At 38.3% G+C, this 15,224-nt stretch overlaps 2 protein-coding genes across 7 annotated transcripts in view; both read right to left on the bottom strand.

Annotated features, from left to right (window-relative positions):
• WIPF2 (WAS/WASL interacting protein family member 2) overlaps window positions 1-2,885 on the bottom strand; it is a 28,417-nt gene extending 25,532 nt beyond the window's left edge. Inside the window, exon 1 of one of the 5 annotated variants that reach the window (XM_026717600.2) lies at window positions 2,770-2,885. The gene's annotated coding sequence lies outside the window, so the exon portion shown is untranslated. Of the gene's footprint in view, window positions 1-2,484; window positions 2,617-2,658 lie in introns of those variants that run through there. The other 4 variants (XM_087916884.1, XM_026717603.2, XM_026717601.2 and 1 more) reach the window with 4 other exon arrangements.
• A 6,104-nt stretch (window positions 2,886-8,989) lies between these two features.
• RAPGEFL1 (Rap guanine nucleotide exchange factor like 1) overlaps window positions 8,990-15,224 on the bottom strand; it is an 87,071-nt gene continuing 80,836 nt past the window's right edge. The window contains exons 14-16 of one of the 2 annotated variants that reach the window (XM_026717502.2): window positions 14,707-14,761; window positions 12,954-13,015; window positions 8,990-11,761 (exon numbers count right to left, since the gene is read on the bottom strand). In XM_026717502.2, coding sequence (XP_026573287.1) covers window positions 11,666-11,761; window positions 12,954-13,015; window positions 14,707-14,761 — 213 coding nt within the window. In that variant the 3' untranslated portion in view covers window positions 8,990-11,665. The remainder of the gene's footprint in view (window positions 11,762-12,953; window positions 13,016-14,706; window positions 14,762-15,224) is intronic. The other variant, XM_087916989.1, reaches the window with a different exon arrangement.

The raw sequence follows: 15,224 nt of genomic DNA, 5'->3' as shown, positions 1-15,224 counted from the left end.
AACTTGAAAAACAATAAGTTTATACTTCCTTCAGCTTCACTACAGGGATCTGAATAATATTTGCCCCTAACCATATGTCCATTATTTATACTACTTGATTATTTTTCAGAATGGTCCTCTGGCTAGATAGCCACTCATCTAAATCTTCTAAAATTTGCCCAAATTACATATAATTGCCCATTCTTTTTTCCAGATTTTCTCCAATATATATAACTGAAATGAACATTCTGAAAATATGAAGTAAAATTCTAAAATTAACAAATTGCAGAGGCTTTTATGCAGACTACCATAGTTTATGGTAAAACCACACAAGAGAAATGTCAGAACACCTTCAATAATCTGTTTTGAGTTCTCCATCAAAATTCCATATGGCAGCCTATTCTGAACACTAAACCAATTCTCAGAGATAGAGGGAACAGAAATTATCCCAGTTTAAAATAATCTGGTATTGATAATAAGAACATGATAAAGAATAACAAAAAGATGTTAAACAGTTACTCAATCCATACTAAAGCTTTTCTTTCTTTTCTCTTTCTCTTCTCAGTTACAAATCGGATTCACTCAGTTACTCTGAGAGGGAGACGGTTTTTCATCAGAATGTATCCAAGTAGAGACCAGTCATTTTTTGAGGACGCTTTAATTTGGAATCCTGCACAGAGCAGGGAGTTGGACTTGATCCCCTAGATCACTTTTTCAGCTCTATTATTCTATAAATATGAATACTGTTATACCAGATTTGGTACCATGATCAAATAGAACTCAAATTAGACAGAAAGCAAAGAATATTTTGCAACTGGGTGTTAGAAGCATGATACTGAAATCAAAATCCAACTAAAATATTTAATGAGGATATTTCTTCTACAATAACTTAGATATAACAAAGCTCACTCCTGACAACTATCTGTACAATATTATTTTAGGAAAAATAATTCAAAGAAATTCTCTAGTGTTTAGTATTGAACTTTATTTCAGAATAGTTGCTGACTGGTACTGGCATGGAAATAGCATACAATTAAGTACTTAAAACTGCAAAATAATTTGAAAATTATAGGTATAACTAAAATGCAGTATGACTTTGTTAGAGAAATAAATTATACTAATTTGAAATATGGCACAGCCTAAGAGTAAAAGCTTCTATCCAAAGCTTTCCTGTTGTGTATTTTCAAAAACAGGCTTTAGCCCAAATCACAAACCATTATTTTACCCCTGTAGACTAATTCAGGTCCTCAATGAACAAGTATTCCAAAGTAGATATGAGCAGAAGATATTCCATGAAAGTCACAAGCTATTATTCTGTTCACTGAGGAAGTAATTTTTCAGGAGCTGTTTTAATGCATCTCCAGTTCCACTTAATTACAGGTATTTCTACATGACAAGTTATTTTATACCTTTAACACTTAAGGGTGCTGGGAATTTAAAGAACACCTTTTAGTGAACAAATACCACAAGCAGGCAAGCACTGATAACTTTCAATTGAGCTCCACCCCCACAGACTGAATGCCCAATTCCTTAAGACGCCTAATGTTCTGGACTGATCACACACACCTTTGAAAAGGAGCCACACCTAAAATGCCCATTGTGTAACAAATGAGGAAGATGAGCATACGACCTGGGAAATACCTTGGCTTTAAGAAAGCAAAAATGACTAGATAAGAAGTTGATTGTAACTGAATTGTGGTGAATTTTGAAGATTTCAAGGATACCTGATATATAGGGGGAGGATCTATTTGGTGTTCAATAATAACCAAGTACAGATGAAGCTCCACTTTATCTTTTACCCTCACCCAGCCATCTATTTAATGTCTGCATGACAACTCCTCCCACCCTTAAAATAAGGGAAGAAAAAGCACAAATACTGTAGTTCTTTTTGGCTCAGTTTCAATAGAAAAGCAAACCATCCCTATGTAAACATTTCAGAAACCTTCTGTCAAGGATACATTTCTGTTACCACACAACCACCCCAACTGGTGATGATTCTAACATATATTGATTGCTTCTTCAGTTCACCTCTATTATCAGCAGACCCATTACCTACTGTTACCTGACACTCCCTCTGCCTGCCCGCCCACCCTCATTAGCACCTAGGCAGCGTTAATTAAACCCGTTTTGCCTGTCAAGCTTTTCAGGTGAGAAGCATTTCTCAACCCAGAGTCCAGAAAACTTCAGGTCCCTGATGAACTACTTCACCGTTGGGAGATCTGAGATAACAGATCAAGGATGGATCGTCATGGAGAAAATTTATCTGCATGGCGTCGAAAATAAGTCGATAGGACACAGCCAATCAATGACATACGCAGAAGAGCTGTAGCCAGTTCCCGCACCTTTACCTTATCTCCCAAATCACTGGTCTTTGTTTTAACGCTTTTACTAGACCCGCAAGCAGTTTTTACAGGAATCTTTTCACCCCGCACCCAGGTAAATCTCTAATTCCAATCCTCAAGAAACCCTTTCCCCATCTTCCCGGATTCAGAAAGAATCCACAACCTGCATCCTTTCAGCAATGCCTCTTGATTACCACACGTCCCACTTAACTGCGCTGCTCCCTCTCCGGTATCTTTCTCGGCTTCTCACGCCACCTTTTCCTAACTCCACCACGCCTCGCCCCCTCCGCAGCCCATGACCCTTGACCTCCAGGGTAAAACAGGTCAAATGTCAAACCTCCATCAAAGGTCACCGTTCTCCTTTCTCCCCAAATGATGCCCCGTGAAAGGTCTCATCTCTCCCGATCTCCCAGAAGCCCACTTCAGATTTCGGTGCCTCCTCGCTTACCCACGACGCGCACTTCCCCTTCTCGCGTCCGGAGCCTTCAATCCGGAAACAGACGTATGCCCGCCCGGCGGCCATACAAAATGGCGATGAGACGCACGCCTCCGGTCAGTGCGCACGCGTATGATAGCCCCACCCTCTTCCGGCTTGGTGTCTGGAAAACGGAAGAACGTAAGGCTAAGCGGTAGCCATGATAAGGAGGTCAGAGCTGAACGGGAGGGGCTGCGGAAAGAGCGTCGCTTAATCACGTGACGTATTCAGTGTTATTCGTGGAGTTTTGTCGCTATCATTAGGCGAAATACAGATAGCAGTCGTAAGAAGGGATGCATAAATCTTTCAGGGGTGCTTCATTTATTCGCATATTCCACCAAAATTAAGTAGTTGTTGGTCATAGAACTCATGAAAAATCAAATAAATAAATCAGCGTTTCTCGTGTTGGCTGGAGAATTCAGGGAATTGAAGTTTTTTTTTGGGGGGGGGGCGGTCAATTGCTTACAAGATAATAGGTATAAGTAAAAACAGTTATGAATACATGGATATATATAAGAAAAATTAAAAAAATATAAAAGAAACAATAGGACAGGGATGGTAGGCACGTTGGTGCGCTTATGCATTAAATCAGTTTAAAATATTGCACAGTCAGATGGAGCTACCACGAGTGATGCAGTCCTGTGTTAAAATTGTAGACGGATTGTTGGACAGAGATCTATGGCAACCTTGCAATTTATTTTCCTAGGTCAAGCAAATGATTCCTTTTTCAAGAAGCCTATAGTTTAATCCAAAGTGATACTGTTAGCTATAGAACTACTATATTAGCTAGTGTTTCAGGCAATAGCTTAAATATTGTTAAAACGTTTGTTTGATCCTCCTGGTTTTATGGCATGTGGATCGTTTTATTTAAGATACCTCTTATTTTCCTGCAAACGGTTCATATTATTTGTGAAACAAATAATATGAACCACAGTGAATATTCTACCATTCCTTTGATGTATTCACTTTATTTAGCGTCATACATGGATTTCATCTAGATTAATAAAACACAATAAAAATAAATGTTAAAAAGATCTATGTTCAAATACCAATCTCTAACCATTGAAATGCAGCATTGTTTATATTTAAAAAAAATCAGATCCTGGACTAGTATATACCTATATGCCCTCTGCTTACAGCCAGTCACAATGTCATCTACTGTTTGACATGGGACCCTGCAGTCACATTGAGGGGAGGATACTATGCCCCATTTGTGCAGATGCCATGAGAGTTGCAAATTCTATTCAGATAGTCCATTGCTGATGTCATAGTTCAAAGCCTGCCATCTTTTATGTGGGTCATTTATGTTTTCCTACATCTAGATGTTCAACGACGCATTTGGCTTTCCATTGGGAACTGATGTTATAAACTGTTGGGCAGATGTTCTGCAAGTGCCAGTGAGGACTTTCTGGATTTTAATCTTCCATCTGATAAACGAGGAAGGTCAGCATGCATCGGTAGGAGTTTTATTCCCTTTAAGAATTGAACAAAATCATCACTTTAAGAAGTATGGGACACTGTTTAAACTGCAGCAGGGACAATTCAATCCATATTATTTCTTTTATCATCTGCTGCCACCAAGCTAGCACTCAACTCATTGAAATATCCTTTGCACCATCCACTTCCTTTCACTTCTACTTTTCTAATGATAAGCAGTATCCCTAAACAGAAATCTAGAATATATAAATTAATTAATTCTTACCCATCTTAAAGCCAACATTTAAATAATCTAGCTCACAAAATAGCATGCAGACTTTTAAATCATTGGGCAAGTTTAAATCATTGGCCTTGAGTCACCATGGGTGAACAGGAGGCAATATAAATAAATGAATAAATAAATAAAGGTAGATAAAAATTGAGAAAAAAAACCAAAATAGATATTTGGATTGTGTTTTCATTGTTCAACAAGGCGGTTTTTGCATTTTACTGACCTACTATCAGTACAAGAATTTCTTGGGTTTTATCAGTGGTGGGATTCATATTTTTTTACTACTGGTTCTGTGAGCGTGGCTTGGTGGGCATGGCAGGAGAAGGATTTGGATCCAGTCCCACCGCACTCCAAAGGAAGGATGCTGTAAAATTTCCATTCCCTCCCCATTCCTGGGGGAAGGTTACTGCAAAATCCCATTCCCTCCCCACCCCACTAACCTGCTTTCCAGCTCCGTTCTCCTGTGCAGGGCAACAAAAGAAGACCCAGCCGATCAGCTGGGACGCAGGAGGCAGAGAATAGATTGGGGGGGGGGGCAGTCAGAGGTGGTATTTGCTGGTTCTCCAAACTACTCACAATTTCTGCTACTGGTTCTCCAGAACTGGTCAGAACCTGCTGAATACACCTCTGAGTTTTATATAGATCATTTGTGGAAAAGTGTGTTAGTGTGGCTAACAATTTACAGAATTCTTTTTTTTTTATTTACACAGGAGAGATTTCATTGCTTGTTGCACTCTCCTAAAACAATTTCACAAAAGCCACTTTATCAATCATAAAATTTCCAACTGGGACTTACTTATTTATTTGTTTATTTATTTAATTTATATTGCCGCCTATTCGCCCATGGCGACTCGAGGCGGCTTACATAATGTAAATCCATATTTAAAACAAAAAATAAAAATAAAAAACAATAAAAACTTACAAGAAGAATCAAATAAATTAGTAAAATACAATAGAACAAAATTTGGGGGAAAAAACAAAAAAACAAGAACCAAATCCCACCCCAAGAACAGCAGATCACACTAGCCATTTGATGGGCTCCCTCCCTTTCTGGGTACCCCAGGCCCACTGGCAAAACCAGGTCTTCAGTGCCTTTCAAAGTTCACTTTCCTAGAGTGGGGGCCATCCTAATCTCTGTGGGAATGACATTCCAGAGAGAGGGAGCCATCACGGAGAAGGCCCTTCTTCTGGGTCCCACCAGGTATATCTCCCTCATGGATGGGACCCACAACATTCCCTGCCTCACTGCTCTGATGGATCGGATAGATGTGATCGGCAAGAGACATTCCTTCAGATAACCTGGTCCCAAGCCATGAAGGGCTTTAAAGGTGACAACCAGCACCTTGAATTGCACCCGGAAGCAAATTGGCAACCAGTGCAGCTCCCACAGGAGAGGTGACACATACACACCGGGATCTGCACAAAACCATGTGGGCCACTGTATTTTTCATCAGCTGGAGCTTCCGGATGCTCTTCAAGAGCAGCCCCATGTAGAGCGCATTGCAATAATCAAGACGGGAAGTGACCAGGGCATGAGTGACTATGAATAGGGACTGCTGATCCAGGAAAGGGCGTAAGTGGTGCACAACCTGCAATTGCGCAAAGGCCCTCCTGGCCACGACCACCCCCTGCTCTTCGAACAAGAGTCGTGAGTCCAGGAAAACCCCTAGATTATGTACAGGGTATGTTTGGGGTAATGCCACTCCATCCAAGACTAAAGGTGATAATTCTCCCTGAGCCAAAGAACCCCAAACCCAGAGCCACTTGGTCTTACAAGCATTTAGTTTCAGCCCGTTGCTCCCCATCCAACCCCTAACAGGCACTGCAAGAGGGAGGACACAGCAACACTTAACTCACCATGGGCCGAGACATAGTATTCAGCATATTGGTGATACCTCAGTCCATGGTGACAGATGATCTCACCCAGCGGCTTCGTATAAATGTTGAACAGGAGCGGAGAGAATACTGAGCCCTGTGGAACCCTGTAAAGCAGTGGGTGAGGGCTGGATCTCTCCCCTCCTATCAACACTGACTGAGAGCGGCCGCAGAGGAAGTGAACCAAGACAGCACAAGGTCTCCCACTCCCAACTTCCAAAGCTGCCCAGGAAAATCCCATAGTCAATGGTATCAAAAGCCGGCAAGAGGTCAAGTAGAGCAAGGATGGATGCACTATCCCCATCCCGCTCCCGCCAGAGATCATCCAAAAGTGCGACCAATGCCATTTCTGTCCCAAATCCAGGCCTGAATCCTGACTGGTAGGGGTTGAGATAATCCATTTCATCCAGAAACCTCTAGAGCTGCTGCGTGACCACCTTCTCAACAACCTTCCCCCAAAAGGGAGGATTGTAGACAGGTTGGAAATTATCCAACCAGGTAGAGTCCAGTAATGTTTTTTAAGAAGAGGGTGGACCACAGCCTCCTTGAAGTGCTGGGGCTCCGTTCCCTCCTGTAGAGAAGCATTAATCACCGCCAGAGTCCACCCGCCTGTTACCTCCTGGGAAACTTTCACAAGTTTCTCAGGAGAAACTTTAGACATGGGTCTAAAATACTGGTACTTGCGCTTATACTCCCTAGGTTCCTGTCCACTTCCTCAGGAGCAACAGGGTCTTACTCTTACTTCATAAAATGTCCAATTGGGTCTTAATCCTACTTCTTAAGGATTCCTGAAAGTTAGTTCTGAAATACTGTAAGGTTAATTGAACACTTGTTTTCTTATTAGAACTTAAGTAGGAAATTTTGTGACTCTAAATCAGAATACAGTATTTTATAGGCTAATTCTGCTGACTGCCAGCCAACTGCTGACAATTCAAATGTCACCAGCTCAAGGTTGACTCAGCCTTCCATCCTTCCGAGGTCAAAAATGAGGACTCAGATTGGGGACAATATGCTGACTCTGTAAACAGCTTAGAGAGGGCTGTAAAGCATTGAAGCGGTATATAAGTCTGCTATTGCTTTCCTGAGAGCTTAAATGTAGATGGCCTGCATCTACCATTCTAGAAATAAGTCAAATTTTATAGTTATTATATGTGCTGAATCTTGCTTCAACTGCATATTTATGAATGCTAACAAACATGGAATGTGCAATCTTCCACAATGTGCAACTCTTATCTCTAGCAGATGCTAAATTAAAGTATTAAAACATAAAAGTAGAGGGGGGGGGCAGAAAAACAGAACCATTTGGGGGTAAAACAGACCTATCAGTCACAAGTTAATATAGTCACAAGTTAAGACAACCAACATATAGGCTCAGCTTCATCTCCTGACCCCCACACCTGGTGACAAAATCAAGTGTTCATATTAGAGTCTGAAGACAACAGAAGAGAGTCTCCATATGAGAATTAGAAGTGCCACAAATCAGTGACTGCTTACATTTGTAAAATGTTAGCCATGAGGGCCTTTATAGTTTCAAGGAAGATAACTTGATTCTTTGTTTTGTAATTACTTCCTCCATTAAGGCTGTTTCCATCCTGGCATTTCCATGCATGCATTTAATTTCAGCAATTGCTTTGATGCATCTATACTAAACACAATAATCCATCTGGATTGAACACATCATAATGGGATACCAATACATACACAACGTACAAGTGTATGCATTTTTGTATATGACTCTATTTAATAGTATGTATGCTTACAATTTGTTTTTATTTTTTAAAAAACATTAAGGTGCTTTTAACAATTCAGGATTTGGATATGTAGAAGAAAGCTTACTCTATCCAATAATTTGTTCCTGTCCCAAAAGAACTGATAAGGACAGCACAGTCCAGTCTTATCTACCAAATAGTGTCATTAGACTTGAGAAGTATGGATTCTCTGCCACTGACCTACTATTTGGAACAGCATTCCCTCTCTGCCATGTCCTCGAGCTTGCTGTCTTTTAGCAAAATATTAAAAACTTGGTTCTTTAATATTCCCTTGCCAGTGGTTTGTAAAACTGTTTCATAACATATTTTATCTCATTTTATTAGATTTCTTTAGCCTGCCTTTATCATTTCATAAGTAACTGAAGTCTTCAGACATACATAATAGTCCTTCCTCCCCCTATTTTTCCCACAACAACCCAGTGAGGTGGGTTGGGCTGAGAGAGTATTGGCCAAAGTTGCCTACTTGGCTTTCATGCCTAAGGCAAGACTAGAACTCATCAGTCTCCTGGTTTCAGTACCATAATCACTTCTATTTCCTAGGGTGCAGTTTGGGTTTAAAAGGTTTCCTTATAGTTGATTTTGTATTATGTATTTTATGATGAATTTTTTTCTTTATGTCACCTGCAGTCCTCTGATAAAGAGTTTATAAATTGAACAAAATAAAACAAAAAGCTATCAGGCATTTGTGAATCCTATTATGTTTTAAATCAGTAAAATAAATTCTGCTGCTGGATCTTCTCCAGCATGTATATCAGCCTTACTAGAAAAATAAAACATTTCAATACTTGTGAAGGCTTTGCTTTGTGAGAGATAGGTAATGAAAAGATCAATAAAAATCCAGTATATGTTGCAATCTTTTTATTTCCACCATTGTTTTCTTATCCAACATTTCTGTAGCAAAATAATAATAACAACCAATCATAGTAATAGTAGCTATCAGACCAAAAATAAGCTGCGCTTTCTTGGAATAATGCAATGCATCTTATATTCCAGTTTACAGAAGCTTTTTAGGACTATATGTAAGTGAGCTGTCCCTCATTCCAACAGTAGAAAAATCTCTGTATATTGGCTTGATACAACTCTTTTTTTAAAAAAAAATGCATGTACAATTCAAGAATGCTTTGTTAAAATATATATATATATACAACCTATATATAGATATATACATTATACACACAGACACTGGGACAAAAAGCTCTCACCAGGAGAGAGAAAAAGAAACAAGACCAAGAGATCCTGAAATGAAAATCCCTGAACAAAAAAGCCACTAGAGGCAACTCTTGTCCCTTACACACCACACATACATTAACCTTTATCAAAGAGAAAGTCAGCAAAGCAGAAAAACAATTTAAAAAGTAATAGAGATTTATTTCTAGCATCTAGTTCCTTGATAGCTATCAAAATAATGACCAAGCATTAAATACATTAGAAATGCAACAGAGGGAAATGCAATACTCAGTTCTAAAAAGAAATTTACTGAGACTCAAGTATTCCCCTTTAAGCATAAAACTATATTCTATACAGACGTGACATGTGGGTCAATAGGGTGGGAAATGCACCCTGAGCATGCTGAAGAGTATTCCCGTGATTAATTCACACTTTCAGAATGGAACTCAGATTCAAGAACTCAAACTAGAGGCATACTCTTATCATGTTAGAAGTAAAGATCTGATTATTATCAAGAGTTCTTATATCTTGTCAATTTTGTAAAACAACTTTCTTAATAGAAGGCTACTCTACAGCTGTTTGCAGAAAATTGGCATCTCTTAAAACAGGTCTCCAAATTCTTATTTTTATTGCAAATAAATTAGTCTAAAATACATACTATCTTCCTAGTTCCATTCTGTTAATTGTCATTGTAATTAACTGCTTTTAAGCATGATCATTCAATTGAACCCTCATCCTTTTACATATGTGATGTCACATAAAAAAGGGTTGGGCCTTTAATCATGTCATAACCTCCATCTTGATTCTTTTTGAGTCTACACACACACACACACACACACACACACACACACACACACACACACACACAAGTGTCCCTGAACCAGGATATATTTTTCATAATAATTTGGAAGTAGACGTTAACAATGTTTTAGTACACCTTAAGTGCACTTCGTTCATAGAGGAAAGGCAGGACAAGGGATAATAGAGGACCATGTCCTTGAAACATATTATTTCAATAAATACACAGGCAGAAATATTGCCTAATCCTGTATTACCGTGACAATTTATTGCAGTTTTATCCACATTAAATCAAATCATTTGATCATTAAATCAAATCTCTTCCTCTCCAATGTGTCCCCTCCCCTTTAAGAGTCAACTCCTTCGTTAACAATTAAGCTTAAAAAGGGCTTCTAGTGCATTCAATAAAACCTTTTAGACAAGCATAATTGTTTGGTGGGGGGGAGAGGGAGGCTGTGGAGGCCACAGGTCATGAGAGGTCCAATAGTCCAGGTATTCTCCTTCGCTGTATTATACCTATTTTACAAGACCAAAGGCAAAATTTGTTTTATCTGCCATTACATTTGTGTGCATAGTATGGAGTAATTAAACATTTCTAAGGTTCTTACAAATTGTTTCATGAAAGAAAAGGAAAATCTCAACATCCTCTCCTGAGATGAAATAGTAATATCCCATCCTGGTTCTTCACAGTCACTGAAGCTGTAGGCGCCATATCTGAGCTGCATAAATTCACATACCAATAGGTGACATAAAGACTGTTCACCCAGTTTTTTGCAGACCAGATATGGTAGGTAGCCTTACTACTTTCAGTCTTGCTGATATTGATACCTACAATGGCCCTTTTCAGAGCCACACCAAGAGGAAGGGATACATTGCTTTGCTCTCCTTCTAAATGTTCAAATATAAATGTATTCAGTTTCTTCAGATATATTCAATGCCTAGATAGCATCCAGAATCATGGATTGTAGCTTTCATGGCTTTCTGAAAAAAGTTGATTGAGTTTAGTCAAAGTACAAAGTAGATCAAGTTGAAGAACAGAATAACAGAATTGGAGGAGGTCTTCTAGTCCAGTGCCCTGCTCAAGCAGGTGACCCTTTATCATGTCAGACAAATGATTGTCCAATCTCTTCTAAAAACCTCCAGTGACGGAGCATCCAAAGCTTCTGGAGGCAAGTTGTTCCACTGATTATTCTTCTCATTGTCAGGAACTTTCTCCTTAGTTCTAGGTTGGATTTCTCCTGAATAAGTTTCCATCTGTTATTTCTTGTCCTGTCGTGATATGTTTTGCAGAATAGTTGACCCTCTCTTTTATGTGGCAGCCGCTTAGTTATTGGAAGACTGCTACCGGTATCATGTCACTCCTAGTCTTTCTCTTTATAAGACTAGATATTCCTGCAACCATTCTTCATATTTTTAGCCTTCAGTCACCTAATCATCTTTGTTGCTCTTCTCTGCACTTTTTCTAGAGTCTCTTTTGTATCATGAGGACCAAAACTTGATGCAGTATTCTGAGTGTGATCTTACCAAAGCAGTATAAAGAAGTACTAGCACTTCACGTGATCTTGATACTATCCCCTCTGTTGATGCAGCCTAGGACTATAAAACAGTGATTCTCAGCAGAATGGGAATGGTTCAGGTTAATTAAAATCTGTTGAGTAAACATACTCTATTAATGAAGTACAGCAGGTATTTTTGTATGCATTTTAAATTTTAAATTTTTCATTATTTTAAATCCCAGAGAATAGAAATACAGTATATCTATTGTAGCTGGATATTAACAAGATTTTCTCACCTCAATTAAAATTAGATTTTGAAATGCATGGTTATGATTAACAGTCGGGGGAAATCAACCCTGGAGGACTGAGAATCTCCTGGTAATCTTAAAATGCTTCCACAGCAGGCTTTTTTCAGAAGGAAATATAAATGTACATTAACACTATAGAAATATTTTAATAAGATATTAGCTATAAAAAATAAATGCCTTTTGATATTTATGCACATGCTGCCTCTGGCAACTGCTCTTTTACCAATTATTGAGATTGGAAGCTTATTAATCTGATTCAAATAGTTGTAATTTTCAAGGATTTGTCACATTTACTCGTGATGGAGACATAAACTTGATGAATAGGGTTCCAATCTCCAGTGCAAACTTCAGTCAAGAAATCCAATTGAATGTGATCTCCACAAAGGTGTTCCATCGCTTCTGGACATTTTATTGTCTGTCTTAAGAATTAAGGGAGACCATATGAAGCTTCCCCATGAGGCAGTATAAGATGACCACCTCAGTTGTTAATACAGTATTTTGACTGACAATAAAAGCAGCAGAGCAAAAAAAACCAAACCCTGATAGATTGACCAATGGATTGAATTTTTTTGGAAAAAAAATCCTGCCTATGAATTATTATTAACTGACATGAGGCTTGATTAAGAGTTAAGACACAATTAAATTGCTCCACTATATTGTGAAGTAACTAAAAAGGTGCTATTTGGGTTTTTCAGCTCTAACATCAAAATGGATGGATGAATCTAGCAGGAGAGCTCCCGAGCAGATTGTGTCTCACTCTAATCGGTAAGATTACAAGGTGCCATTAAATTTTCCACCAACGTGCTTGGGCCAGCCATGACAAAGACTCTTCATCCTTGCCATCCCATGACTCCATACTTGCCTCTACAACTAAGGCAAAGCCTAGGTGGGTCCCCTGTACATCCAAAAAGTGCTCAAGTATCATACAGAGTAAACATTCTTTTTAAACAATGCCTGCATATTGACAGGGATTTCACTGGCTGTTTGACTCCAGCTTGTGAGAGAGTTCAAAGAGCAAATTCTGATTGTCAATAACCTGGAATTGACGGACATAAGCCTTTGTCTGTAGCTGCTGAGGAGATGACTCCATCTCCAAACCTGTGGAAGAAAGGAAGAAGAAGAATATTTAGGGAACTTTGCCATTACGCATACTAGGCTTTACATTTTATGAAATCATGGCTTATTTAATAATGGTTTGTTGAACAACTATAGGCTAAGTATACATAATATGCTAAGCCATAATGTAGCTGTTTGTTTGGCTTAGTATTCAAACCGATTTATGATTCATAAATTATAATTTATGGCTTACTATAATGTATGAACTCAGTCAACTGGAACTTAATGTATAACCTACAGCTACGCAAATCATAGCATCATACGCTGTAGGAATCCAGCTGTAACTACATCTTAGGTTTTGGTATGGCACAACATAGTCTCCTAAAGTATCTGATAAACTAACCCATACACAGTATTTTAATGGACTGAATTCAGCTTTTATTTCCAAAAGAACTTCTTGCTATATTCCTATTTATATAGTTGCACAGTGGGTGAAAATTAGATTGTGCTCATTATCCCACTGAAAGTGTTAGTAAAATAGTTTGGTCACAAATGAAGTTCTGATTTGCAGGATAGATTCAGAACACAAGAGATGAAGTATTTATCTTGGTTCAGTAAAGGAGTCCCAGAAAATCAGTACCAAATCTGGATTGCAAAAATCTAGATAGCCACAGAATGACAGTAGATGGATATCTTCAGATTCTTTGCAGATATTCAGCCACCACCCTAATTTGTAGCCTGCATATTGGAATCCTATCAAAAGAAATTCATTTTAATTTTTCCATATTCTAAGGATGTGTTCAAGAAGAAACAAAAGAAAAGAACACGAAGAAGATATATTGCTATCATCACTATCCAAACAGTGAGCCCAGAGCCAGATCATCTATTTCCAATTACACTCTCTGAGTTTCTTCAAGGTGATAATTAATTAGTTTAGCTAGGCTGTCTATTGATTTTATTTGGAATTCTGTATTTTTAATTTCTGTCTCTTTCTTTCCCATGTTTCCCTTTAGTAGACTCATTTTTGCATCTAGAGAATTGCTTCCTTGGTTTAATAAGAAAAATTATCATGACAATTTTTTCCACATGCAAGACTATAATATTGCAATTGCCTCTTGTGTTCCAAGATTGGTAAAACATTTGTTAAGAGGTTTAGCCAGGATAACTCATATTAGCTTTCTATTTTCTATATGACTAAGTCAAATGGAAAATTCCTGATGGAAGAGTTAAGACTGCCTTATATAAATTATGAGGAATCAAAAGTTCAGCCTACTAGTATTCTAAGTTTCTTTTAAGGTAGAAACTTGGGAAGAAGGGAGATTTTAAATTATCTGCTCTCCCTAGCCAACTGAGCAAGATACAACAGTCATACACCACAGTTCATCAAACTATCCAGCAATCATGGTTTTGGAGCTGTGCTACTCAGTGAAGGAGGTAGCAGTCTAAGCAGGCTTCTCCTCTGATGCCAGTTTTTTTACTATGACCTAGAGTGGCAGACGAAACAAACTAATGCCTGGATATATGTGCTACAAAAAACCCCACTCCACCACAATGGGATTTAGAGGTTCATTTAATTATTTAAACAAAACTCAGCAGATCATAGCAATATATGGATCAGTTTAAAATTCTAGATTATTTATTCAGATATTGTGTTTCTTCCATGTTCTGCTAAAAGTCTTATAGCTATCGATACTAAAACCACAAATAGCCCTACTTGTGATATAAATACTTACAGAGAGGTCGACTTCGACATTTCCTGATCATGCGTACTTTTTCTGCAACTGAATGCTGCAAAAGAGAATAGAAAGGGGAAAGAACACATCTAAATTTTGATTGTACAAAATAATATTGATCATTTTTCATTAGTAAACAACTGAAGTTCGTAACCAGAAAGTAAATGCATATTGAAGTTGCACTGTTTTTCCATTTTCACAGAGGAAGTTTGTTTGTTGGTTACCTATCCCTCACACATCTGATAAACCTTTTTTTGAAGAAGGTGGTTGGATCCAGGAGGTGATTGGGAACTAAAGAGAACAAATTATCTAAGCCCTTTTCATTGAAGTTTTGAGCCAGTGTTTAATACAGTATAAAAATCACACTTGTAGATGAGCTGGTGGAATTAAGTTGAGGAGGGCCAACCATCCTAAATTTTCTTGCTCTTTCAGTAGCTTTCAATAACATAGATCATAGTATTGTTCTGCAGAGAATGGGAAACATAGTGTTATGGTGATTCTCCTCCTTTATCCATGGC

This window comes from Pseudonaja textilis, chromosome Z (genome assembly GCF_049901715.1).
Source record: "Pseudonaja textilis isolate UNSWEBS1 chromosome Z, rPseTex1.2, whole genome shotgun sequence".
Taxonomy (NCBI): domain Eukaryota; kingdom Metazoa; phylum Chordata; class Lepidosauria; order Squamata; family Elapidae; genus Pseudonaja; species Pseudonaja textilis.
This window is presented reverse-complemented; position numbering and strand designations above follow the sequence as displayed.